General features: G+C 43.7%; 1 protein-coding gene across 1 annotated transcript in view; it reads left to right on the top strand.

Moving 5' to 3' along the window:
- uba1 (ubiquitin-like modifier activating enzyme 1) overlaps nt 1-27,107 on the top strand; it is a 272,418-nt gene that overhangs the window by 82,212 nt on the left and 163,099 nt on the right. Inside the window, exons 14-15 of the mRNA XM_048606255.1 lie at nt 257-321; nt 12,175-12,370. Coding sequence (XP_048462212.1) covers nt 257-321; nt 12,175-12,370 — 261 coding nt within the window. The remainder of the gene's footprint in view (nt 1-256; nt 322-12,174; nt 12,371-27,107) is intronic.

Raw genomic sequence — 27,107 nt, 5'->3', positions numbered from 1 at the left:
TGGGAATCTCTCTGGGTCATACCGCCTGCCATAAATCTGTGTTGGAAGAATTCACAGGTCTGGTCATTAGACACATCTCGTTTGCCTACCAAGCCCTGGAGTGAGATTCAAACCTACAGCAACTAGCTTAGGTACAAGGATGCTACCTATTGCGGCACAAGAACTGGCTACTGAGCTGGGAAAGTGGTTGGTGTTGGTGGGTAACTATTTTCATTCAGTAATTGGGCATTAAAATATTGGATGTTTTTGCCAACAGTGGGCCCGTGATGAATTTGAAGGATTGTTCAAACAGCCAGCAGAAAATGTCAACAAGTATTTAGAGTAAGTATCTTGATTTTTTTGTCCATTTTGTTCCCGGGTTTATCTGGGTCTATCTTTGCAAGACTCATCGTTGGCGAAAACCAGTAGGAGAACACCTAATGAAAGCGCTCACCGGGTTCAATTGAATTTGATTTGTGTCTCCGCAACGAGGCAGAACCCATGGAATAAAGAGTGTTTTCAGCGCTTGCAGCAAACTAACCTCATCAGGTTACAGTTCCACGTGGAACTTTCCCTTTCCCAAACTCTGACTGAACGAAAGCCCAAATAACAGGGGATTTCTCTGAGCAAATATGACCATGCTGATGATCAGGAGGTGGAGCAAAAGCACCCAGGGCATGGGGAGAGGAGTGGGGCAGCTGTGGTGGTGAAGATAGAGGAGGGAGGGGGAAGTGGGAGGCAGGTGAGAGAGTTGGGGTGGGGGGGTGGGGGCGGTGGGGTTGCGCGTGGGGGAGGGAAGTCAAGCGTATAGCCTCCCCCATCTAGAGCTGTCAAATACACCGAGCCCTCCAGGCAGGAACTTTATAAAGTAAATACAAGTCAAGGTTGTTTGGCTTTCCTTTGCTATTCTTACTGTAATAAAGTTATCTTTGTTCCCGATTTATGGCATGGCCTTGAGTCTGCACAGGACCGAGTCTGCAGTTTATTTTCTCTCTGAATTTGAGCTCGGAAAGTTTCTTAAAAAGGTAATAGTTTCAACCCAACAGTTTACTGAAAGAATTGTTTATCTCATCCCTTGGCAATAAGTTAAGTGGGCAGAACTTCAACAAACACTAACTGTCAAACAGCTGTTAATTCTATACTTTGGATTTACATGCATTTTCCTTCTCCCCATCTCGGCTGCGTTACTTATGTTTTGTCTCTGTCATCTGATCATATGGTTAAACTCTTCCACGGGCAAACAGTTGATTACAGGCTCACCCGCCTATTCCACCAAGTCAAACCCTTCCCCATAAAATATATTCCTAAAGTGTTTGGAACCAGCACGCAATGCAGCGTGTGACACAGTATGTGGAAGAAAAGTAAAAACTTGTGCTAATGTCTTTCACAAGTTCAAGGCTATTCAGCCAATGACATACTTATAATGTGCTGTCATTTGTACCAAATGAAACACAGTTACCAATTTACACACTGTAAGATCCCATAATCATGTACAGAGAGAACTTGTGGTTCAAGTCCATAGCTCCTTGAAAATGCCCACGCAAGTAGATACGGTGGTAAAGAAGGCGTATAGAGGAATTACCTTTATTGGTCGGGGAATTGAGTACAGGAGTCAGGATGTTATGTAGCAGCTTTATAAGATTTTGGTTAGGCCTCACTTAGAGCACTGCGTTCAATTCCGGTCACCTCATTACAGGAAGAATGTGGAAGCTTTGGAGAGGGTGGAGAAGAGGTTTACCAGGATGCTGCCTGGATTAGAGGGTATGAGCTGTAAGGAAAGGCTTGTTTTCTCTGGAGAGGCGGAGGCTGAGGGGAGACTTGATATAAGTCTTTAAAATTATGAGATGCACAGACAGGGGTGACAGTCAGAATCTTTTTTCCAGAGTTGACATGTTTAACACGAAGGGGCTTGCATTTAAGGTGAGAAAGGAAAAGTTCAAAGGAGATGTGAGGGGCAAGTTTTTTAAACAGATAGAGTCTGGAATGTGCTGCCAGAGGTGGTGGTGGAGGCAGATATGATAGAGGCATTTAAGGGGCTTTTAGATAAGCACATGAACAAGGAATGGAGGGACATGGACCAAGGGCAGGCAGAAGGTGCAACATCATGGGCCGTTCCTATGCTGTACTGTTCTATGTTCTATATTGGGGATAGATGACGGTGAAGTACCTTTGAAAGAAAACCAACTCGCTCCAGGCACTTGTTTGTGCGACAGGAATAAATTTGGGAGTAATAGCTGCTGTGATGCAGAGGTGCCAACCCTTCCAGGATTGTCCTGACACGTCATAAAAAACATTAAAGATTAAACCTTGCCTCAATCCTGGAAGAAGAAGCATCAGGTCTACTCAAAATCAATATTGATCGAGGACGGACCCTGCTATTGCCTTGTTCTTATTTTTCTAATTTCCTAGAAGCTTTCTGGTCCTCAGCCAGGTTTGAAATATGAATGCAACTCTTGCCCTCTCTCACCTTTAATAGTCTCAAGCTGGGTCTTAGGACACAACTGTAAGGTCAGTGTTACCTCACCTTCCAATGATACCTCCCAGGAGACACTCACTCACAGCTGGCTGACTGTAATCACTGCACAGAGTCTACCCTGCAGTTGTTAGTCAATCATTGTTCACGAGTAGTTCCATGATACATGGTTCCTGCAATAGCAATTATTCCATCCGCTCATTAACCCGCCCCGTTGACGGGGAGATGGGCCATAAGGTGACGTGAGAAAGTCACTGAATGAACAGAAACATTATAAAACAAAGCCATAGGCCCTTTGCCACCTCTCCACCCCCCACCCGCCTGAACACAGTTTCTTATGAACATAGGAAAATGCTGAAGGGGAAAGATACAACTGACCCTTCAAGTCAAACCCATACCAACTGATGGTGGGACCATCATGGCTAATCAACTCTTCCCACCATACCTCACACTCATCGCCATCCCCCCACCTCATCCCACCCCAATCCTAGCCATGTAATCTCTTCAGAGAGGCAAAACAAACCAGAAGGAAGAACCCAGGACTGATAGTGGAAGATTCCTCCCTGATAACCTCAAATGATTGACGCTAGCCCAGACCTGGTAGATACACTCCTCTTCTTGAGTGTCTGTCCAAAGGCAGCTTGGAAGGGAATGGCAAGGATGCAGATCCCAAATCCAGCCCAGCCTGAACAGGGATCAAACCCTGTGCAATTGACCCCATTCCAACTGAATGAGTGAGTGTGCGTGTGTTTGACCTCATCCATACGGTGGATTCTGTTCATAGAGTCATACAGCATGGAACCAGTCTCTTCGGTCCAACTAGTCCACGCTGACTATGTTCCCAAACTAAACTAGTCTCACCAGTCTGCATTTGGCCCGTATCCCTCCAAAACTTTCCTATTCAGGCACTTATCCAAATATCTTTTAAATATTGTAACTGTACCTGCATCCACCACTTCCTCTGGCAGTTCATTCCACGCACGAACCACTCAGTGTGAAAAATGTTGCTGCTGTTGTCCTTTTTAAACCTTTCTCCTCTCACCTTAAAAATATGGCCCCTAGTTTTGAACTGCCCCACCCTAGGGAAGGGTCCTTTACTATTTAGCTTATCTATGCCCCTCATGATTTTAGAAACCTCCATAAGGTCACCCCTCAACCTCATAAGTTCCAGTGAACAAAGTCTCAGCCAATCTAGCCTACTTTTTTAACTCAAACCCTCTGTTCCCAGCAACATCCTGGTAAATATTCTCTGCACCCTCTCTCATGTAGTAATATCCTACCTATAACAGGGAGACCAGAACTGCACGCAGCACTGCAGAAGATGCTTCCTGTACAACCTCAGTATGATGTTCCAACTCCTATACTGAAAGGTCTGAGCACTGAAGGCAAGTGTGCTAAATGCCTTCTTCACCACCCTGTCTACCTGTGACACAAATTTCAAAGAATTATGTACCTAAGCCCCTAGGTCTCTTTCTACAACACTACCCAAGGCCCTACACTTAATGGTATAAGTCCTGCCCTTGTTTCTTTTACCAAAATGCAACACCTTGCATTTATCCCAATTAAACTCCATCTGCCAGTCCTCAGCCCATTTACCCAATTGATGAAGATCTCTTTGTAATCTTAAATAACCTTCTTCATTGACCACTGTACCACCAATCATGGCGTCATCCATAAACTTACTAACCATGCCTCCTATATCCTTATCCAAATCATTTGTATAAATGACAAACAAAAGTGGACCCAGTACTGAACCCTGGGGAACACCGAAGGTCACAGGGCTGCAGTCTGGAAAACAACCCTCCACCACCTCCCACGAAAGAGAATATGAAACCTGTAACACACGCTGAGTGGCACAGCAGAATGATGCCATTTTCTTGCCGACCTGCCTCATTTTCCACCCACGTACAGCACAGCTCCTTTGTATCAAAGCCTGGCTGAGAACAGGCAGCCCGAACTAAATCACACAGGAGCAAATCACAGCACAAGTGATTCAACAGTTAAACAGCAAACACCTTCAAGGCAGATCTTTAGCTGATCACTTTAGGCCAAATCCGCTCAGATTTTCCCTCTTGCTGTAGCTTGAGGGAGATGTACAGAACCAAGTGGTTGGAAACAAGATGTTTAGTTTCGAGCCACTAAAGGTTCCCTCTTTTTCTGCACATCTGCAACTCATTTCGAGTATTTCACTCAGTGCCGTCTTCACAGCTGCAGAGAGGCAGCTCTGTTCTGCGAAGTTGTGAAATGAGTTCACACAGTTGAGTCTGCCAAGCCTTTCCCCAGTGGGCTCTGGACGTGGGGTAGGTGGGTGTTTTGGGGCTGTAGGGGTGGGGTGCACGATATAACACAATGTTTCTAATCAGTTGAGCTTTCCGCCTTAATCCTAGCATTCAGAGATGTGATACAAGAAAAAGGACAAGCCTAAGAACAGGACTGTGTATTTAATCCCCAGCATTTATTTGAGTACTGTGGCAAGAGGTCGATGGATGCTCGTAGATGGGTTTTTAATACAGCATTGCAAAAGTTAGTGTCTCCTTCATAAAACATGCTTTCTTCTTAATTTGTTCAAAGGCTGCGAAAGCCTCTATTTATTATCAATCCCTGGTTGCAAATAAGTGAGGGTAACAGCAGACCAACATTAAAACAGGGGCTTTCATGACTCCAGGACGTCAGAAGGCACTTTATAGCCGATGATGTACTTTTAAAGTCAATGCCAAAGGCTGGAAACAGACAACTAATTTACACACACAACGCTCCCACATATAGCAATGTGATAATGATCAGGCAGTTTGCAATGTTGATGGAGGGATAAATACTAGCCAGGGAATAAGGAGCCATTCCCCCTGGCCTTTTCCAAAACACTGCCCCCGGATCCTTTACATCCACTTGTGAGAACGGGTTGTTTAAAGTCTAACCTGAAAGGTGGCACCACCTTGCAATGCAGCACTTCCTCACTTCTGCATTGGAGTGCCCCAGCCTTCATTTCCATACTGAAATCCTGGAGTGGGACTTGAACCCACGATCCTCTGACTCGGAGACAAAAGTAGTACCGACTGGGCTGACAGCTGAAGTGATTTGCTAGCTCAATTTGGAGGACAGTTGAGCATCAAAAACATCCCTGTCTTGGTTTCTGTCTGTCAATAAAGCCAAGGCCCTGTCAGTTCTTTAAAAATACGTTAATTCTCGGCAAGTCGATGTGGCTTGAAAGGGCTTCATTTATTGCTGTTCCCGATTTTCCCTGAGAAGTTCAGTTAAGGTCATTGTGGGACTGGAATCTTACTGTGGTCAGTCTGCCTAAAGACAACATGTTTCCTTCAATAAGTAATCCAGTTAGCCTTTTCCTGATGGTTTTGTGATTAACCTACCCCTACAGTTACTTGCTTCCAGCTTCTTTTAAATGCCAAATCCAGATTCACAAACTGATGCAGTGGAGACTTGAACTCGTGACGGAGCAAACAACCTGATGTTTGGGGAACCAGACTGTGAGAAATGGGGTTGAGGAAGTTATTTCAAGACAGTGAACGCACCAAACTGGCCACTTGCGTTTGCAGAATGAGTGGCCCCCAGACTGAGAAACTAGCCTGGAGTGTGTCACATAGAATTTATCGCCTCCTTGGCAGTGACAGAGGGCAACAAGCAGTGTTAAGGCACCCTTGTGAATTGTGTTACTACACATAGTGAGTGAAATGGGAAAACATTCTCAGAGAAGTGCACCTTTATCAAGCTATAAACAGGAGGGATTTTACACCTTTCAAATATTTAATATTCCATGGACTGCAGTGGTTCAAAACGGCAGCTCACCACTACCTTCTCAATGGCAATTAGAAGTGGGCAATAAATGTTGGCCCAGCCAGTAATAACCATGCTTCATGAGTGAACACAAAAATTCTGAACTGTTTTATATGTATAGGAGAGCATCTGTTGGTTTACCTAAGTGTATGAGTTGCAGCTCCCTTTTCTTTGTGCTGCGGTCAATATTTATCTATCAAGCATCTTTTTTAGGAGATAAAAACCGAAAGAACTGCGGATGCTGTCAATCAGGAACAAAAACAGAAGTTGCTGGCAAAGCTCAGCAGGCCTGACAGCATCTGTGAAGAAAAAATCAGTTAATGTTTCGGGTCCGGTGACCCTTCCTCTGTTCTGAAGGTCTGTTCCTTCCTCAGAACGTTCTGAGGAAGGGTCACTGGACACGAAACGTTAACTCTGATTTTTTTCTTCACAGATGCTGTCAGACCTGCTGAGCTTTTCCAGCAACTTCTGTTTTTGTTCCTTTCTTATGGAGTACAGTGTGCAGTTCTGGTCGCCCTGTTATGGGAAGGATACAACTAAACTGGAGAGGGTTCAGAAAAGATTTATCAGGATGCGGTCAGGACTGGAAGTTTTGAGTTATAACAGAAGGCTGAATAGGCTGGGACTTTTTTCACTGGAGCATAGGAGTTTGAGGGGTGACCTTATAGAGGTTTATAAAATCATGAGGGGCATTGACAGGGTGAATAGCAGGTGGGGGAGTTCAAAACTAGAGAGAGTATTTTTAAGAAGATAGGAGAAAGAATTTAAAAAAGGCACGAGGGCTAATTTTTTTACACAGTGGTTCGTGTGTGGAATGAACTTCCAGGGGAAGTGGTGGATACCGGTACAGTTACAATGTTTAAAAGACATTTGGATAAGTACGTGAATAGGAAAGTTTTGGAGAGATATGGGCCAGGCACAAGCAGGTGGGACCTGTTTAGTTTGAGATTATGGGCGGAGAGAACTGGTTAGACCTGGGGTGGGGTCTGTTTTTGTGCTGTGTGACTCTATGAGTCATTATGTTTGTGGGATATTGCTGTGTGTAGCCACCTCATTACAACAGTCACTACACTTCGCAAAGAACTTCAGTTGTAAAGCACTTTGTGATTTCCTGCAATTGTCAATGGTGCAACGTAATCCTTGCTTTCTATCTTTCCCATTCTCACGTTCTTGCATGGTAGTGCTTTGAATGGTTCTTCCTTTGCCCCCTTGCCTGTTACACTGTGGCAAAAGGGATTCAGCATGAACTTGCCCATTGTTTTCAAAACAGAGGTAGTTCCCTCCAATTGTATGGAAGCATACTGTGCGATTAGATGGAGGGGAGTTCCTGGTTCTGAAGCTGGGTCAAGATGACAGCTATTAACTTCACCAGTGCACTGTTGCACTCCATATCCTCTAAGCTGCAGACCCCCTGTACACATTCTGACCAAAACATGATGATTGTGGATATTATATCCATCCACATGCAGTCAATCCAAACCGTATAGAGATTATTCCATGAGAGTTTGCCCCACTACTCTATCTGGAAGCTTATTCCATAAGTCTAAGGAAGAATGTCCTAAAAACGCCCCTGTCTAATTTGAACCAGTGTTCTTGAGTTCCAATCCTGTAGTTTCCAGTGTTATGCTCGGTTGATTTTTTTCTATCCCTTTGAGATGGTATATTTATTTTTTAATTCATTTATGGGTTCTAGGTGTCACTGGCTGGGCCAGCATTTGTTGCACGTTCCTAGTTGCCCTTGAGAAGGTGGTGATTAGCTGCCTTCTTGATTGTAGGACTTAGCAACAGTAGGAAGCCCACGAGCCCGCTCCACCATTTGTCAAGATCATGGCTGAGCTGGTTATGATCTCACTTCACTTTTCCGTCTGTCCCTCATAATAACCTTTATGAGATCACCAGTCAACCACCTCATCTTAAAAGACTGAAAAAGGGGAAGCGATGGCCTAGCGGTATTATCACTAGACTGTTAAACTACAGACCCAGATAATATCCTGAAAACCTAGGTTCAAATCCTACCATAATTGTTGGTAGAACTTGAATTTAATTTTTAAAAAATCTGAATTTAAGAGCCAAATGATGACTATGAATCCATTGTTGATTGTCAGGAAAAACCCATCTGGTTCACTAACGGCCTTTGGGAAAGGAAACTGCCATCCTTACTGGTCTGGCCTACATGTGACTCCAGACCGACAGCAATGTGGTTGATTCTTAACTGCCCTTTGGGAAATTAGGGATGGGCAATAAATGCTGCCCAGCAAGCGATGCCCTCATCCTGTGAATGAATTGTTAAAAAGCCCAAAAATTCAATGCACAGGATATACACAGAGAATTATTTAACCTGTAACTTATTATGTGCTATTTTTCAATCTCTCCGTTTTTTACTTGTTCTCTATCTTCACCCATTTTTTCACATAGCAACATGAAAATAAGCATGTTAAAACTACAAGCTGCAAAGATTTATATCTGACCCCTTTCATCCTTCAGCTGTGTCATTTGGATTCAGTTAACATACTCCACTGAATAATGTCATTCTCCAGCACCATCGTGAGCTGCCAAAACTTGCATTTTCATTCAACTCTCAAATTCCAGGCTTTGTGCAGGGATGTTTGATGTTTCTCGACTCTCTAGCCTTGGGTCCTGTATTTGCTGTTATTATTCTGCAGCTGTCTATTTAATATACTTTAGTTCAAAAGCCTCCCTGGCCTATCTCTGTTAACTACTCAGCAGCACCATGTTCCTCCAATTCAGCCTCTTGAATATCCCCCTGAATTACTTGCATCTCAGCAGTGAGTCACTTGGCAGCTCCTTCTGGCTCTGAATCACATGTGGTGACGTGCTGAAGTCTGACTCCAAGTCTAGAGCACAAAACCTCAAGGCTAATACTTGCAGTTCAGGAGAGAGGAAGTGCTGCTCTGGGAGGTGATACACTTTTCAAAGGAGACATTAAACCAAGCCCATTGTCTGCACAGGGACATGTATACGATCCATTTTGAAGAGAGAAAGGGAGTTCTCCTCACTTACCTTTCAGTCACCATTACACAAAAAAGATCACAGAATCTAGAGTGGGGCAGCACAGTGGCTCAGTGGGCAGCATTGCTGCCTCACAGTACCAGGGATTGGGTCTGATTCCAGCCTTGGGTAACTGTTTGAGTGGAGTTTACACATTGTCCCTGTGTCTGTGTGGGTTTCCTCCAAGTACTCCAGTTTCTTCCCATAGTTCAAAGATGTGCAGGTTAGGTGGATTGGCATGGTAAGTATGGAGATAGAGAGGGGGCACTGGGTCTGGTTGGGATGCTCTTTGGAGGGTTGGTGCAGACTTGATGGGCTGAATGGCTTCTTTCTGCACTACAGGGACTCAATTATTGCTGTTGTTTGTGGAAATTGGCTTAGTTCAAATTGCCTGCAATATTTCATGCACAGCAACAGTGATACACTTCCAAAAGTACTTTGTTGGCTGTAATTCCATTTTGAGCCTTCCAGTGATTGTAAAAGTGCTAGTATAAATAAAAGTCTTTGCTTTACCTTCAACACACAATTACCAGCACTGTCTAAGCCCTTATCTCTGGTATTCACTTTCTAAAATCTTCCCCTGTCTCTTGCTTTTCCACTGTTACCTAAATCTGACAAATTCATTCCTTGTTCAGAAAAGAAATGACTGAATCAGGAGGGAAACAACAATCAAATGAAGGACTGATCAAGAGGAGCGAACTAAAATTAAGCACAGGAGGCAGATAGCTTGGTCAAGATTTACAAGAAACACCAGACAAAGATTGGGAACCAAGTTTATGATTTAGCAATGTGACTCAAAAGCAATTTTATATGTGACCCCTGTTATTGTAATGTCTCACAGTCACGATGTCAGCATAGTTTTAAAAGGCACGTGACATAATCGCTGTTATAGCATTGCCTGTGTATAAAAATCTCCATTTCCATCTTAACTCTGGCCTCTTGAGCATGGTGCTCTACTGTAAACACGTCATGTTATGGCTGTACAGGACATTGGTAAGGCCACTTTTAGAATACTACATTGAATTCTGGTCTCCCTACTATAGGAAAGACGCTGTTAAACTTGAAAGGGTTCAAAAAAGATTGACAAGGATGTCGCCAGGATTGAGGGGTTGGGGCATAGGGAGACGCTGAATAGGCTGGGGCTTTTTTCGCTGGAGCATCGGAGGCTGAGGGGTGACCTTACAGAGGTTTATAAAATCATGAGGGGCATGGATAGGGTGAACAGCCAAGGTCTTTTTCCCTGGGGTAGGGGAGTGCAAAACTAGAGGGCGTAGGTTTAAAGTGAAAGGGGAAAATTTTAAAAGGGACCTGAGGGGCGACTTTCACTCAGAGGGTGGTACGTGTATGGAACGAGCTGCCAGAGGAAGTGGTAGAGGTGGGTACAATTACATCATTTAAAATGATGGGTATATGAATAGGAAGAGTTTAGAGGGATATGGGCCAACTCTGGCAAATGAGACTGGATCAGTCTAGGATATCTGGTTGATGTGGACAACTTGGACTGAAAAGTCTGTTTCCGTGCTGTTTTAACTCTATGACTCTATGCTGCCCTGTTGTAACCAATAGCTTGGTATTATCCCAGACACTTATGCGCATGAGGAATATAACATTTGTACAGAATAGTTGGTCATAATAAGTGTCTGTTTGATTCTTCAATACCATGATACCCACTCCCAATTTCTTATATTATGGGAAATAACATAAGAATTTCTTAGTCAGGTAAAACATCTTGTTGGAAGCAAACTCACACAAGCTTCCTCTTTAGTTGTATCATAGATCTGGGCAAGATCGATCCAGCTGCATTGAAATAAGTGGCCTTTTGGATGGTAGGCCACTGCTAAATTGCTGCAAAGAGCAAGTCAATCTAATCTTGGAAGCTGCAGCCTTCAGCAAACTAGACCCCGCACTCTAAAATCCCTCCCTAAGCCTCATCTGTTCTCTAATGTTTTCTCACCTCATTTAAGACCCTCCTCCAAACTGACCGCTTTATGCAAGATTTTGGTTACCTGTGCAATGCAGCATGGTATCAAACTGTGTTTGTTAACACTGCTATGACGTGTCTTGCAATGTTTTATGCCCTTATTCGGGAAGAAATAGCAGGACATTTAGAAAAGCTTAACGTGAACATGGTTTCGTGAAGGGGAAGTCATGTTTGACAAATTTGCTAGAGTTCTTTGAGGACATGAGCAAAGTTGATAACAGGGAACTGGTAGATGAAATATATTTAGATATCCTGGTGCCACATAAAAGTTTATTGCACAAGAGTAATAGTGTTGCTTATGTTACTGAGGGTAATGTATAAGCATGGATTGAGGATTGGTTAATACACAGAAGACAGAGTCTCTTGGGATGAAGGGGTTGACTTATGTCAGGAACAGCTAAGCAGGCTGGGCCTTTATGAATTGGAGTTTAGAAGAATGAGGGGTGATCTTATTGCAACACAAGATTTTGAGGGGACTTGATAAGGTGTATGTTGATAAGATGTTTCCACGAGAGAGTGAATCTCAAACCAGGGCATGTAGTTCTGGAGTAAAGGGACAACCATTTAAAACTGAGATGCAAAGGAATTTGTTCTCCCAGCAGGTAGGAAATGCCTGGAATTCTGTACCCCAGAGAATTGTGGAGACTAGATCATTGGAAGTATGAACATTAGGGCCACCTCAGAAGATTTCTCACCATTTTTGCTATTTATACAATTGTAAATGATAAAACTTGAATTAATTTGCAGTATTTCACTGTCAAATGTAAAGGTAAAGAATGCAACACTCCTTATTTTGGCAATTCAGCTTAAAAGAAAATCACTGTTTCCCTTCACATCCAACTGTCTGCCCTCAATTTGACACTACGGCATAAGTTTCTTATTTCTTGTTTCTTAACTGAAGTCTGAACTCTCATGATAATTGACTTCTCTCTACATTAAACAGGGACCCTTCTTTTATTGATCATACAATGACGCTACAGGAAGGTCAAGCTTTCGAAATCCTGGAAGGTGTTTACAAGAGTCTGGATGCCGACAAACCCAAGTGCTGGGCTGACTGCGTGGCCTGGGCCCGAAGACATTGGCAGACACAGTACAGCAACAATATCCGGCAGCTCCTGCACAATTTCCCACCAGAGCAGGTACCAGCGGGCAGAAGGGGGAATGAGGGCAACGAGGCTGTCTGGGGTATTGGAATAAATCAGCAGCGGGACTGAACAGCAATTAATTACTTCAGCAGAAAGATTTAATGGGAATAGATTGTCATACAGAGCCTTGTCATAGACTGAACAACCTTTCTTTTAAGACAGAGAACAGACTATTTTCTTCCTCCCCATGTACAGAATAGGGGTTATTGAAAGGCAATATGAATTGCGGTAACTGTTCATCACACAGTATTTACTTGGGAGGGATGGGGGTGCTAATGTGCAATAATGTGCTGTTTCTTTCTGCTCAAGTTTCCATTTACCCAGTGTTGTCCCTTTGCTCAGACATTCATCTACGACACCTGGCCAAAAGTGCCAGAGGGCTGACCTTTGACCTCGTTGCACTTCCCAGTGGTGTCAAACCTCACGGCACTGCATGCTAAAAACAGGCCTGAGATAGAACCTTAGTCAGGGATTTATTCTAAAACGATAAAACCACTGTTCTGTTCCTTCATCCCCGTAAGGAGTGAGTCCCCCAACCACCCCCCCACCTTCCACTGTTCATTTGCCTCTGAACTGAGTGCCAACATGACTCGTGGTTTGAACCTGTTGTTCTTCCTTGTAGCTATAGCAGTTTGAAATGGGGTGAGCCTTGTAATATTTATAGGTAGAACACTCATCACTGTTCCCCTTTCTTTGTCTGGGGCTAAGGGCCTATTTAGTTTCCAGTGGTTGAGGAATAACCAGTAGTGAGTCTGAACAAGAAGAGGCTCTTATCTTAACAAGATGTAGTTTGAGACAGTTAGGATCTGAAAGGGTTAACTGAAGTCATGAAATCTGCTCCACCCATCAGGATATAAAGGACTATACTTGAAAGGAGCTAACCAAAGCTTTTATAGAGTTCTTAAAATTCTGTGTGTGTCACCAATACTGCATAAGAATATTTTAGTAACTGTAATGTGAATTTACTCTTTGGTTGAGCCAGAAGGGACAATCACGTAGTTGTAATATAACCAGCTATTGAGTACTATTCAATCAAAATTGAGCTTATCTTCTGCCGAAGATATTGTATGGACATCTTTCCCCACATAGTATCAGTAGTCTAGACTTTAATTATTAAGAAGGTAAGGTGGAAGTGAATCGACCCAAGATATCCGAGATGGTTCCAACTTATAAAATAGGAATCAGGTGCAGGTTACATGTTCTGAATAAACATTGGGCTGAAACTTTCCTGAAATCAGCTGAGTGGCTATTCTTAACTTTGGCAAGTTTCATGGAGGGTATCTGTCCTTGAGTCTAGCAGGTTTTCCTGTGCTTTCTTCCCAAATTCGCTGCATTACCCATGCACCATTCCTTATGACATCCTGCTTATCATAAAATATAGAACAGTACAGCCCAGTAACAGGCCCTTTGGCCCACTATGTCTGTGCTGATCATGACACCATTTGAAACTAATCCCATCTGGCTGTACTTGATCCATATCCCTCTATTCCCACCTGTTCGTTTGTCTATCCAGATGCCTCTTAAAGGTTGCTATTGTAACTGCTTCTACCAACTCCCCTGGCAGTGTGTTCCAGGCAGACACTGCCCTCAGTATAAAAAACTTTCCTTGCACATCTCCTTTAGACTTTCCCCCTTTCACATTAAACCTCTGCCCCCAAGTACTTGACATTTCCACCCTGGGAAAAGGACTTCCAGCCAAGCATGCCTCTCATAATTTTATATACTTCTATCAGGTCACATCTCAGCCTCTGATATTAAAGAAAACAATTCAAGTTTATCCAACCTCTCATTATAGCTAATACACTCCAACCCAGGCAACATCCTGGTAAACCTCTCTTGCACCCTCTCCAAAGTCTCCACATCCTTCCTATAGTGTGGCAACTAGAACAGCATGCAACACTCCAAATGTGGGCTAACTAAAGTTTTACACAGCTGCAACATGACTTGCCGACCTGTATACTCAACGCCCCAACTGATGAAGGCAAACATGCCTTATGCCTTCTTTACCATCTTACCCACTTGTGTTTCAAGGAGCTATGGACCTGCACACCAAAATCCCTCTGTATATCAATGCTCCTAAGGGTCCTACTATTTACTGTATACTTTTCTGTTACATTTGACCTCCCAAAATGTATCATCTCACACTGGTCCAGAATAAACTCCATAAACGCCATTTCTCTGCCCAACTTTCCAACTGATCTATCTCCTGCTGTATCCTTTGATAACCTTCATCCCTATCAACAATTCCACCAACCTTTGTGTCATCTGCAAACTTACTAATTAGTAAAACATACTAATTTTCATCCAGATCATTTATATGTATTACAAACAACAGAGGTCCTCGCACTGACCCTTGCAGAACATCACTGGCCATAGACCTCCAGTTGAAAAAGCACACCTCCACAACTACCCTCTGTCTTCTACGACCAAGCCAATTTTGTATCCAACTTAGCAACTCACCATGGATCCCACGTGACTTAATCTTGTGAACCAGGAATCAGGAACTTTGTCAAATGCTTCAGTAAAGACTACATCCACTGTTCTATCCTCATCAATCATCTTTGTCACTTCCTCAAAAAACTCCATCAGATTTGTGAGACAAGACCTCCCCTTCATAAAGCTATGCTGGCCATCCCTAATAAATCCGTTGCCAGTAAATCCTGTCTCTAAGAATCTTCTCCAGTAATTTCCCTACCACTGATGAAAGGCTGACTGGCCTATAATTTCCTGGATTATTCTCTCACATGCCACAAGCGGAGATATTAGTCACTGCTGGGATTCCTGGTGCCAGCGCCATAATTGAAACCCAGCTGGTTAAGCGCTGGCAGTCTACAGTTGCCCTGCACGTTCCTGTCAAATATCACCGAAATGTCAAACAGATGGAAATTAGCACCCACCTCAGTGACAGCCAAAGGTCCTGGTGGAGAGGGGATGCATGTGGTCACTGCTTACAGAACATGTCCTGAGGTGTTGGTGCCCAGTGTCCAAGACTGAGGTCCAAGAGAGCAAGAGGTGAGCTGGAGTTGCTGGTTATGGACTAGGTTACTTTCCTGTTAGGAATTGTCACCATCTTGTTTCTATCCTGCAGGTAGGAGAGAGAACCTGCATAGCAATGAATAGAGATGCAGTAATAAAGAGGACATTAATACATGCTAATGCATGCGAAGAATTCCCTAGCTGCTCACTGTTCCCACCTTCCAACACTTGGTTGGAAAATGGAATTTTCTGCTCTTGCCATTGAGGAGCTACTCACTGGTCATCTCACATGATTTTCTCAACTTTCTCACCAATGCCCACGTTGATCAGGGCTGGGGCAATTCCACTTATTGTTACGAAGACTGTTGGGAACTGTGTGAATATAGGTCTGCGCTCCATGGGGTCCTAAGCTGTTCTGCCTTTTCCCCACCCAAATGGTATTAAATGATATTGTCAGATGCAATCGAGCTCAATGCAATCTCTAACATTAACGCTTTCACGACCTCATACAACAGTCCTGTGCAACTATTTTATATTTTGTTAGTTGTTATGTTTCATCATGACCCCTGAGTCCTGAAGATGGTGAGACTTGTTGGCAATTTGGTTCTACAGCTGCTATCAAACCACCTTGCCAAAATAGCCCTTAGTGTGGCTCGGTGTTGAAATTATTTCACCTGGGTTGGACCATTGAGCTTCTTCTGACCTATATGCCCTCTAATCTTTCCTGCAAGGATCTCCGAGGTCCATGCCTTCCGAAATCAGAGGTAAATGCATCTGCACAGCGATCGATGTATGCAGACCTTCTGAAAGGGAACATTGTTTCGAACATGTGGTATTGGCCAACAGTTAGTCTTGAGAGCCCAGCTTTATTTTACCCATTCATTCACAGATGTGAGCATTACTGGCTTGACTTGCATTTAATGCCCATCTATAATTGCCCTTGAGAAGTGGTGGTGAGCCTCTGCTGAAGTCCATTAGTATGTTTTACTAATTAGGGACACTGACAGTACTGTTGGGGAGGGAGTTCCTAGGTTAGCAACAGTGAAAAAGCAGCGATATAGCTACAATTCAGGGTGGTGAGTGGTTGGGAGGGCAACTTGCAGTTGGTGATGTCCCTATACATCAGCTGCCTTTTTTCTAGGGGTAGAGACTGAGAGTTTAGAGTCTTGGTTTTCTCTTGCAGCACATTTTGTAGATCAGTGCTCTCCAAACAGTTTCCCGCTGTGATTCCATTTTGAGTGCCATGACTTCTCAGCAAGGACTATAAGAGTGGGATGGGAGGGTGGGGGAGATACAGAGAGTGGGAGCCTAGTAAATGCGGAACATAGCTTAGATCTCTATGGCAACCGTTGGTGCCCTAGAGTTTGCATCCCCAAAATTTCATCTGGGGCTCCATCTTGGGGCCCTGACCCCCGACTATGGGGCACCCTGTTACAGACAGCAGACACCGCTGCCCCTATGTGTCGATGATGAAAAGAGCAGACGTTGAAGGTACAGATCGTATGAGCTGCTTTGTCTTCAAAGATTTCGAGCTTTCTTAGTGTTCTTGGAACTGCACTCATCCAGAGAAGTGGGGAGTACTCCAATACACTCCTGGCTTGTGCCTTGTAAGGTGTGGACAGGCATCAGGGAGACAGAAGGTGATTTATTTGCAGCAGAGTTCCCAGCCTCAGGCCTGCTGTTGTAGCCACGATACTAATATCGCTAGTCCAGTTTGGTGTCTGGTCAGTGACATGCCCCATGGTGGAAGATTTAGCAATGTTGTTGAATATCGAGGGAGATGTTTGGATTCTTTCTGTCACTCACTACTTACCAGTTCTCACCTGAACGTTGAACAGATTCAAGAATGCCACTTGTGATAATCCTTCCAGGAATAGACAAGGAACCTCCCCACCCACCCCCACCACTCCTGCCATATTTATGATACATTTAGAGATTTTCAGTCAACCTGCTCAGAGATGCTGTGACAAATATCTGGGAGAGAGTGGATCTCAACCCCAGGGCTCTGGTTTCCAGAGGCAGGGACAGTACCACAAGAGACCCTATACATTGCTCGGGGAACTGGGAGAATGACAAGCTGGGGTAATGGACGACTCATACTGACAATCTGTCTGAGCTTGCAAGACACTGTGTGAAGAGTGTAGTCTGCAGGTACCTCCTGCTGCTGATGTGAACTGACTGACCCCAGTACCCAATGTTTCATGCCAAGAAATTCTAAATTCTCTCGCACTTTCGGTCCTTATCTTGATGTCTGCAAATCCTCCCCCTCCCGCAACAGTCCTGTCCACCACCCCCACAACAAATCAGAATTTATTTTGGCAAACTTTCCTGGCGAGCGAAGATGTATTACCAGCTGCTTAATTTTGCAAAGCATGTGGAACTGCCATGAGCAGAGTGTAACCCTTCATGTGGAAAGGGATGGGGATATTGTGAGCAAAGACTCTGGAAAGCCAGCTGCATCATGGACTGCTATTAATTTACCAGGAACACGTTTCACGCTTGAAGCCCAAACATACACAAGGCCATTCAGCCAATGTGTCTGTGCTAGCTCTACAAGATATCCTCCCGTTATTGTCTGGTTCAGCTTGCTGTTTCCCCTGTAGCTTTGGAGTTCACGGTCATTCGAAAAACCTTCATTAGGACAAAATCAATTCTGCGTGAAAAGTGGTGAGGAATATTTTGGCCCATCAAATACTGTATGACATATACAATGCTTGCATCTGCTGGAGTTTTTGAAGCACACGAGGTGTATTGATTGAAACTTGTAAGCTCCTAAGGGACAAAAACAGAAGTTGCTGGAAAAGCTCAGCAGGCCTGGCAGCATCTGTGAAGAAAAAATCAGAGTTAACATTTCGGGTCCTCAGAACTCCTTAGGGGTTCCTCAGCTCCTAAGGGGTTTTTGATGGTGTAGGTATGGAAAGAATGGTTCCTGCTGAGAGAATTTAGAACTGGAGGGGGTGTCACAGTTTACACACAAAGAGTCAGTAAATTAAGACAGAGATGAGGAGATTTCTCACAGAGGGCCATGAGTGATAGAATCTCGACAGTGTGGAAGCAGGCCATTCAGCCCATCTAGCCCACATGCCCTCCAGAGACTATCCAACCCAGATCCACTCCCCTATCCTATTGCTGTAATCCTGTATTGCTCATCTAGGGCCTGCACACTATGGGGCAAGCCACCATGGCCAATCCACCAAACCTGCACATGTTTAGACTGTGGGAGGAAGCCTCCACAGACACAGGGAGAATGTGCAAACTCCACACAGACAGTCCCTGAGGGTGGAATTGAACCTTGGTCTCTGGTGCTGTGAGGCAGCAGTGCCAACCACTGAGCCACCGAGCCACTGAGCCACCGTGCCACCCCATGAGTCTTTGGAATTCTCCCCCTCAAAAGACAATGGAAGCAGAGTCTTTGAAGCAGAGGTAGACAAATCCTTGACAAATAAAGAGGTTGGAGGTGACCAGAGATAGGCAGGAATGTGGAGTAATCAGGTCAGTCCTGAATGTTTGAACAGGCTTTTGGGGCCGAATGGCCTATTCCTGTTCCTAACTCAGGTACATCACTAACACTTAGACTGGGATCGTGTCTCAATCAAACTGACAATCCAGGTCCCAGCTATCTATTTTAAGGGGAGCTGATGGCCTGGTGATATTATCACTAGACTATTATTCCAGGAACCAAGGTAATGCTCTGGGACCTGGGCTTGAATCTTGTCACAGCAGATGGTGGAATATGAATTCAAAAATTTAAAAAAAACCTGGAATTAAGAGTCTAATGATGACCATGACACTTTTGCAGATTGTCAGGAAAAGCCATCTGGTTCACTAATGTACTTTAGGGAAGGAAACTGCCATCCTTATCTGGTCTGGCCTACGTGGGACTCCAGACCCACAGTAATTTGGTTGATTCCTAACTTCCCTCTGGGCAATTAGGGATGGGTGATAAATGGCCAGTGATGCCCTCTTCCTGTGAATGCAAAAAAGATGGTAGTGGGTGCAAACGGTAGTGAGGGGAGAGGGTGGGGTGGTTGATGCCAGGCTCATCCCATTCCTTTACATGATGGTTCTCTTGCGCTTCTGGAACCCTTTTGCTATAACTTGCATATATCTAATGCCTCAGTGTCGTTTCTTGGGAGCCAGCTTGAACAAAATTTGACAATGAACCACACAAGGAGCCGTTAGAACAAGTGATCAAAAGCTTGGTCAACGAAAGAGGTTTTAGGGAATGTCCTAAAGGAGAGAGAGACAGATGGAGAGATTTAAGGGGGGAGTTCCTGAATGTGGTCAATAAACGGCAGAAGGCACAGCTGCCAATGATGGAGAGAAGGCGATCAGGAATGCGAACGTGGCCATAGTTGTAGTGTTGAGGTGAGTGATGATCTCGAAGGGTTGTAGAGCTGGAGGAGGTTACAGAGATCGGGAGGGGAGTGGAGAAGCTTAGGAGGGACTGACCCCCTTTCCTAAAGGGGAAGCTAGTAACATAATTTTAAATTAATTCATTCAGTTCTTTTTGGAGTACCATGTTGCTTCCATTGACATATCTGTGTTCTTGTAGAGTTAATCGGGTTCCAGTTGTTACATTTTTCTTCGAAATGCAAACATACCAGGTACACACAATGATGGTGAAACTACATTTATGGGTTCTTCATTTGAAGCTATGCCATGGAGGGCGAAGATGTGGATGTAGTCAGTTAGCTCAGTTGGCTGCAAGGCTGGTTTACAATGCAGAGTGACACCAACAACTCCCACACTGGCTATGAAAGACTCTCTTTCTCAACCTGTCCCATCACCTGAGGTGTGGTGATCCCCAAGCTAGGCTAGCACCAGCTATGTCTCTCTCTAATGAGAGAGCAGCCAATGGGTCTGGTAGGACTATGGCAACTTGATCTTTCTTTGATTCAGGCAGTGTTCACTGGGAGCTCAGGATAGTCCATCCAACTCCTATCAGTGTTGTTTCAGACTGCCAACAAGTCATGGAACTCATATGTCTTATGTTGCCAAGGTTTGTAATAATTGGCAGTAGGTTAAGATGGATTCTATAAAGGGTACTCACACATCATATCACAACACCAGCCGGAGCCCAAACAAAGCAACTGAGATTTTTGGACTTTTCTATCTTAGCTGTTCCAATATCAAGTTCTTTCCTGTCAAAAACACAATCTGGCTCAGGTGCCACGAGCTGAATAATGCTTATTTTTTAATTCATTGAAAGGCTAAATGAACACCAGCTGGTGAGGCCTCCCTACCTCCTGTGAGCTCACTGTTAGACATTGGTCTTTTGTGACATTGCTCTAGGGGCAGGAGAAGGAAAGGTTAATCCAGAATGAAAACAAGAGGCTTTGTGTTGGCACGTGTGCAGTCGGAGGCTGGGGAGGATAGATTGCAGATTTAAAAGCAGGATGTAATCTGGAAAATATAGCTCTCAGTGGTCGTAACCCCCTCCCCTTCTACCCACCCCCTCATCCATACCAGCCCCACATACCAAAACAAAAGTACCATTGGGTCAGACTTTTAACATGCAAGAGCAGCCAGATGTTATAGACAGAATTCTTGCTGTTAAAAACAATTTTTTCTCTTATTAAGGGTTTGGGTTTAGAAATTCCAAGTGTTGCAAAGAGTTTTACTTTTTATTCGGCACCGGAGACTTTGGGCAAAACCAGGCAATGCGAATCAAGTAAAACCTATTGTGTAAATTGCCGGGCAGTTCCTGAATCTGTAAAAATGGTGTGTTAACCTCACTTGATAGGCATTAGCGTAGAGGACTACATTTTAGTATTTCACTTCATCTCTTCACTCTAACTTTCTGAAAGCAGTAAATTGTTTAGAATACCACAGTTCCAACCTTTCCCTTGCAGCATGGCACTGTTTAGTGAAGGTTCCACTGGGATTCTTAGCCTCTAAAAATCAACACCGAAACTCTCACTTTCTCAATACAAAGCTCACACCTACAGGGGAATCTGATGTCCACCCCATTCCTTGAAAATAAACTAGAACAGTTGGCCAACCTACCACCTTCCTGCAGTCATCAGGTCAGTTCACTCAGTTGGTTGGATGGCTGGTTTATGATGCTGGTTTCCAAATCCGACAGCATGAGTTCAATTCCTGGACCAGCTTAGGTCACCACGAAGGTCTCACATTTTCAGTGTTGCCCCTCAACTGAGGCATAGTGTCCCTCAGGTTAAACTCAGCACCAATTGTCTCTCCCTAATCAGAAAACAGCCTAAGGTCCTCTGGGACGAGGGCAACTTTCACTTTGCCCCCGACAACCCCCCATCCAACCTCGAATCCCCCGAGGGTGGATAGGCCTCAGACTGCCTCGAGCTTGTTTGAGGCCCTTCAACTCTGCCTTTTTCACCAAAATACGGTGGTGGGGCAGGAGGGGGTAATGGAATGATGGAGGCCAGTGCTCATTCACAACCTCACACAAAAAGCAGAGCGAGGTACCTCCTTTCGGAGGGATGTCCTCTACTTCCCAGACAAGATGGTACCTCCCCTTTATTCCTCCGCACCCAGCTCTGTGCCCAGCCTACAGAGATGCCTCCCGCTCCCCCATGCCCATTGTCCCTCATCCCTCAGAGACTGAAATTCACAGAATAAGTGCGAGTCCAGCATTCGTATTCTGTTTAAAGCAGAGTCATAGTGGACTCAAAACGTTAGTTCTGAATCTTTCTCCCGCAGATACTGCTCAGTTTCTCCAGCTTTCTGTGTGTTTGTTTCGGATTTCCAGCATCTGCAGTACTTTACTTTTAATTCCACTTTCTCTGTGACGGCTTGTAGTTCCAGCAGAGGCCACAGCTGAACATTGGCACTGCTGGGACAGTTCAGATGGGCTGGCAGATCTTGAGGAATTGAATCTTTATTCCCTGAGAACAGACATCCCGCTCACTGCTCACTGAGGCTGCTCCCAGTGTATCATTGCCGTGGGGCAGCCTTTTTCAAAATCAGTTGGCTCAAGGCCAATATTTCTAAGTGTGGGGAGGGGAGCAAGCAATACCCTGCCTCCTCCAACCCTTATAAAATACAATGTCTTAACTCAATGATCCCATTCACCCTCAAGGCCGAACTTGCTTTTGCTTTTACTCCAAATCTGTTTATCGTTCTTTATCCCCTTCACTCCATCACTGGCACTGCCCTTTCCTGGCAAGAGCTCTCTTCCTGCTTTCCAAAGCCCAACTGAAGACATTCTGTTCATCTCCCATACTTCCTTTTTGTCTGCCTATTAACTCTATTCTTCTGCATTCCACTTCTCCAATCAGCGAAGCAACATCTTTCCAAATTGAGAGCCATATGAGGGGTTTAGCGGGATATGGGCCAAATGCTGGCAAATGGGACTAGATTAATTTAGGATATCTGGTTGGCATGGACAAGTTGGACCAAATGGTCTCTTTCTGTGCTGCACACCTCTATGACTCTATGAATGTGGCCTTGATATGCCTCCACAAACTGACTTCTAAATCTCTTCCTCACTAAGACCATAAGAAATAGGAACAGAAGTAGGCTGTTCCACCCCTCAAACCTGTTCTGCCATTCAATAGGATCATGGCTGATCCAACATTCCTCACATCCACTTTCCTGCATTTTACTTGAGCATTCTTGGATGTCTCCTGGCAACAAGGGGTGATTGACCGCTGTACAAACATCATGTGCCATCATATGTAACTGACATGTAACTTAGCTCTATCTACAAACCTTGTTCCAAAATCCTTACTGCCCTTTATCTAACATAAGCCTATCAATCTGAGTCATTTTGTTTTCAACTGAGTCTCTGAATGGTGTTTTAGAAAAGAAACTTCCAAGTTTTCATTATCTTTTGTTTGACGAAGTGCTTAGTCTCCCGCATTAACCTAGCTATAATTTTAAGCTTGTATTGCATGTGTCTATACTCACAATCAGAGAAAGTAGTTTCTCTCTCTCTGCCCTTTAAAACTCTTCAATCATCTTGAAATACCTCAAATAATCACTGCTAAAGATCCTATCCTCCTGAGAATACATCTGTAGCCTAAGCAACCCCTCCACCCTGCTTCTGTAATTGTTGATAACCCTGTATCCCGGCTCACTACATCTGTTACTTAAACTCTAGCTTTTATGTTTAATTTATTATTTCGTGGAATGTGAACATCACTGGCAAGGCCAGCATTAATCACCTGAGTGGCTTCCTTGGTCATTTCAGAGGCCAGATAGGTGTCAACCACATTGCTGAGTGTCTGGGGTCTCATGTAGGCCAGACCTGGTAAGAATGGCAGATTTTCATCCCTAAAGGGCAGTGAACCAGATGGACTTTTACATCACTCCGTAGTCTCATGCGGTAGAACAGCATTTATGAGGCTGGCTTTCAATTCTAGATTTTATTCATTAAATTTAAATTCCACCAGCTGCGATGCCGGGACTCAAACCCATGTCTCCAAGGCATTAGCTTGGACCTCGAGATTATGAGTCCATTGACATTACCACAATGCCATTGTTGCCCTTCCCTACCTCACTGGTAGGAGTAGAGGCTTCAGTCATCATATCCTTACAATCTAGACTCTTATTCCTAAACGCATCCCCATTTAAATCCATCAGTGTATTTTCAAAACATCCCATCCCTTCAAAATTAGAGAATTAATTGTATGAAATATCCTATTTTAGAGTGTGCATTCCATTCACGATATCGTTTTAATGGAATTATTTTGATGTGTCATATAGCTCATGCGGAAAAGCTAAAGCTAAATGGTAAGCCTTTTTCTGAAGAAGGGTCCAGACCCGAAACGTCAGCTTTCCTGCTCCTCTGATGCTGCTTGGCCTGCTGTGTTCATCCAGCTCCACTTCTTGTTATCTCAGACTCCAGCATCGGCAGTTCCTACTATCTCTGACAGGGCTAAGTGTTAATCTGATAGAGACTTTTAGGATTATGAAAGGATTTGACAGGGATGTAACAGAGAAATTGTTTCCACTTAAAGGTAGGCCCAAATCTATGGGCTCTCATTATAAGACAGTTGTAGTTAAGACCAATTGAGAACTCAGGGCAAACTTCTCATCCAAAGAGTTAAGTGTTTGCTTAACATATGAGGAATGTTTGAGGACTCTGGGCCTATGCTCATTGGAGTTTAGACGGATGAGGGGGGATCTAATTGAAACTTTCAGAATACTGAATGGCCTGGACAAAGTGGATGTTGGGAAGATGCTTCCATTGGTAGGAGAGACTAGGACCCGAGGGCACAGCCTTAGAGTAAAGGGAAGACCTTTTAGAATGGAGATAAGGAGAAACTCCTTCAGCCAGAGAGTGGTGAATCTATGGAATTCACTGCCACAGAAGGCTGTGGAGGCCAGGTCATTGAGTACATTTAAGACTGAGAAAGATAGGTTCTTGATTATCAAGGGGATCAAGGGTTACGGGGAGAAAGCAGGAGAATGGGGTCGAGGAACTTATCAGCCATGATTGAATGGTAGAGCAGACTCGATGGGCTGAATGGCCTAATTTTTGCTCCTATGTCTTATGGTCTTATTAGAATTTGAAACTTGTTATCGCAAGAAGTAGGTGAGGTGCATGGAAAAGATGCTTTCGAGAGGAAGTCAGGAAAAAGTGAGGGAGAAAGGAACAGAAGAAAGTGTTGATTGAGGTTAAATGTCAGAAGGTGAAAGGAAACTTAAATGCAGCATAAGAAGTAACCTGAAGGGACTGTGGTACTACAGGGATAGAGTCGCTATCTCAGAACTGAGAGGCCTGGATTCAAGTCCCACCTGCAATTAGAAAATATCTAAGTAAGTAGCTTGGACCATTTGGTTCAAAGGGACTTTTTTTAGTGTTGTCTATTCTTGCATTTTGTAATGGGTTCATCATCCCGAATTGATATTAACCCTGTACCAGTTATCTCAGGCTGTAGACAAATACTGTCTCATGGAGAATTATCAGTGGGTCTAACTTCTACTCATGTGTAGGATTCATGCCCATATCCCCCAGACTAGCAGATATTAGACCACAAGTGTTCTGCCTCTTCATAGTAGAGTCTCTGAGATGAATCAGCAACGTTGACTGAGAAATTGATGAGAATGTTTTACACTGAGTCTGGATGCTTTCTAAGCAATCTTTTCAGAGATGTTGTGACACCTCTGAAGCAGGTGGGACTTGAATGCAGATCTTCCGACTTAGAGGTAGAGACATTACCACAGCCCAACAAGGACCCCTCCTAAGCAAATCTATTCTGCTGAGACCCATTAATAGCAAATCTAATTCATTCAATGGTGTCTGACTGGTAGGTCTCTTGAAAGACACGTGAATGAACACTGATTGGCTTTGAGCATCGAGATTCTGTGCCCCTGTGTTGTGAAATTAGTACATCAGGGCTTGATAGTAGATTAAAGTGTATGATACAGATAAGAACTTAAATCAAGTACTATATGCACTGGAATGTTAACTAGCACAATTAACATGTACATTTCCCTTTATCACAATAGTAAAATCTATTATACCAAATAGCAGCTCAATACTGCTTTAAACCCAAGCATGCAGGCTTTTAGCGAGCCTCATTATTGACTCCATCAAGTATTTGTTTAGCTTCCTTGTTAAAATCTGTCCATTGGTGTGTTTTGATGCATGTAGTGGTAATTGCGCTTGTAGCAAACAAGCAATCTTGTACAATAGCAAACAATCATCTTGTACAATAAAACCAATCTGAGGTCAGAGTTAATGATCAATCCACAGTAATGAGGCTGTGGTAGATTTGCCACAGTCTTTGCAACTAACCTTTTAACAAAACATAAAACATTTTTTTTTAAAAAATAGACCTAACCAGTTGGTGCTGTTGTGGTGCAGTGGTAGTGTCCCTACCTATGAATCAGGAGGCCTGGCTTCAAGTCCCACCTGGTCTAGTGATGTGCATTAATATCTCTGAACAGGTTGATTAGGAAAATATCTAGATCTAACCAGTTAGAGCAAAGTACTCAACCTACCTTTGTGCTCACCTGGTTAATATATTAGCAGCTAAGACAAATACTAGGATCCCAAACAGAAAATCCAGTATAACTTTCACTTAATGCATACTGGGCTGACTTGACTTGTATAGATCCTGCACATTTATTTCTAAATATTACTTTCTTTTTTAACTGGTTTTTCCTTCAGCGATAAGTGTCCTGTCTATGCTGAGGTTACTTATCTCACCCGTGACGATGATACACAGTGTTGAAATTCCCAGAGCTGGAGAAAATTTTCCACAAATTGCACTGTTCGTCATCATTCTACGACAGTGGGAAGTGCACCCATGTGGTTGCTGGATGGAAATGGTATTGAGCTAAGTCATGATGCCCCATGTAGTTGAATAATCAGTCAGCAATCATTTTGTAGATGGATATTTCCTCAGACAAGGGACTAGAGTATAACTGGCAACCATCAAAGAGTTTGCAAAAAAAAGCATGCAACCTTTTACATTATTGCCCCCATGAGGCATTCCTGCAACTTGCTTCAATCCAGAACCACATCGCAAAGTTTTTCACTTGCTGAGAATAGCAATTGATTTACTTTGGAGCAATTTAGATCATTTTGTCAGAAGCAATGACAATGTTTAGTTGTTTGGCATCATGCATGGATCCCAGGACCGTTGACTTGGAAAAATCAGGTCTGGCAGTGGAGAAAATAAACAAATTAACTTCTCCAGTTTAGAAAATAAGAAGAGTTACGAATGGACTCATTTCTGTTTCTGTCTGCACTAATGCTGCCAGACCTGCTGAGTTTCTCTAGCACTTCGTTTTAATCAGATCTCCAGCATCTGATTTTATTAGA

This window comes from Rhincodon typus, chromosome 16 (assembly GCF_021869965.1).
Source record: "Rhincodon typus isolate 14 chromosome 16, sRhiTyp1.1, whole genome shotgun sequence".
NCBI classification, from domain to species: Eukaryota; Metazoa; Chordata; class Chondrichthyes; order Orectolobiformes; family Rhincodontidae; genus Rhincodon; species Rhincodon typus.
The sequence above is the reverse complement of the archived record's forward strand: the minus strand, read 5'-3'. Positions and strand labels throughout refer to the sequence as shown.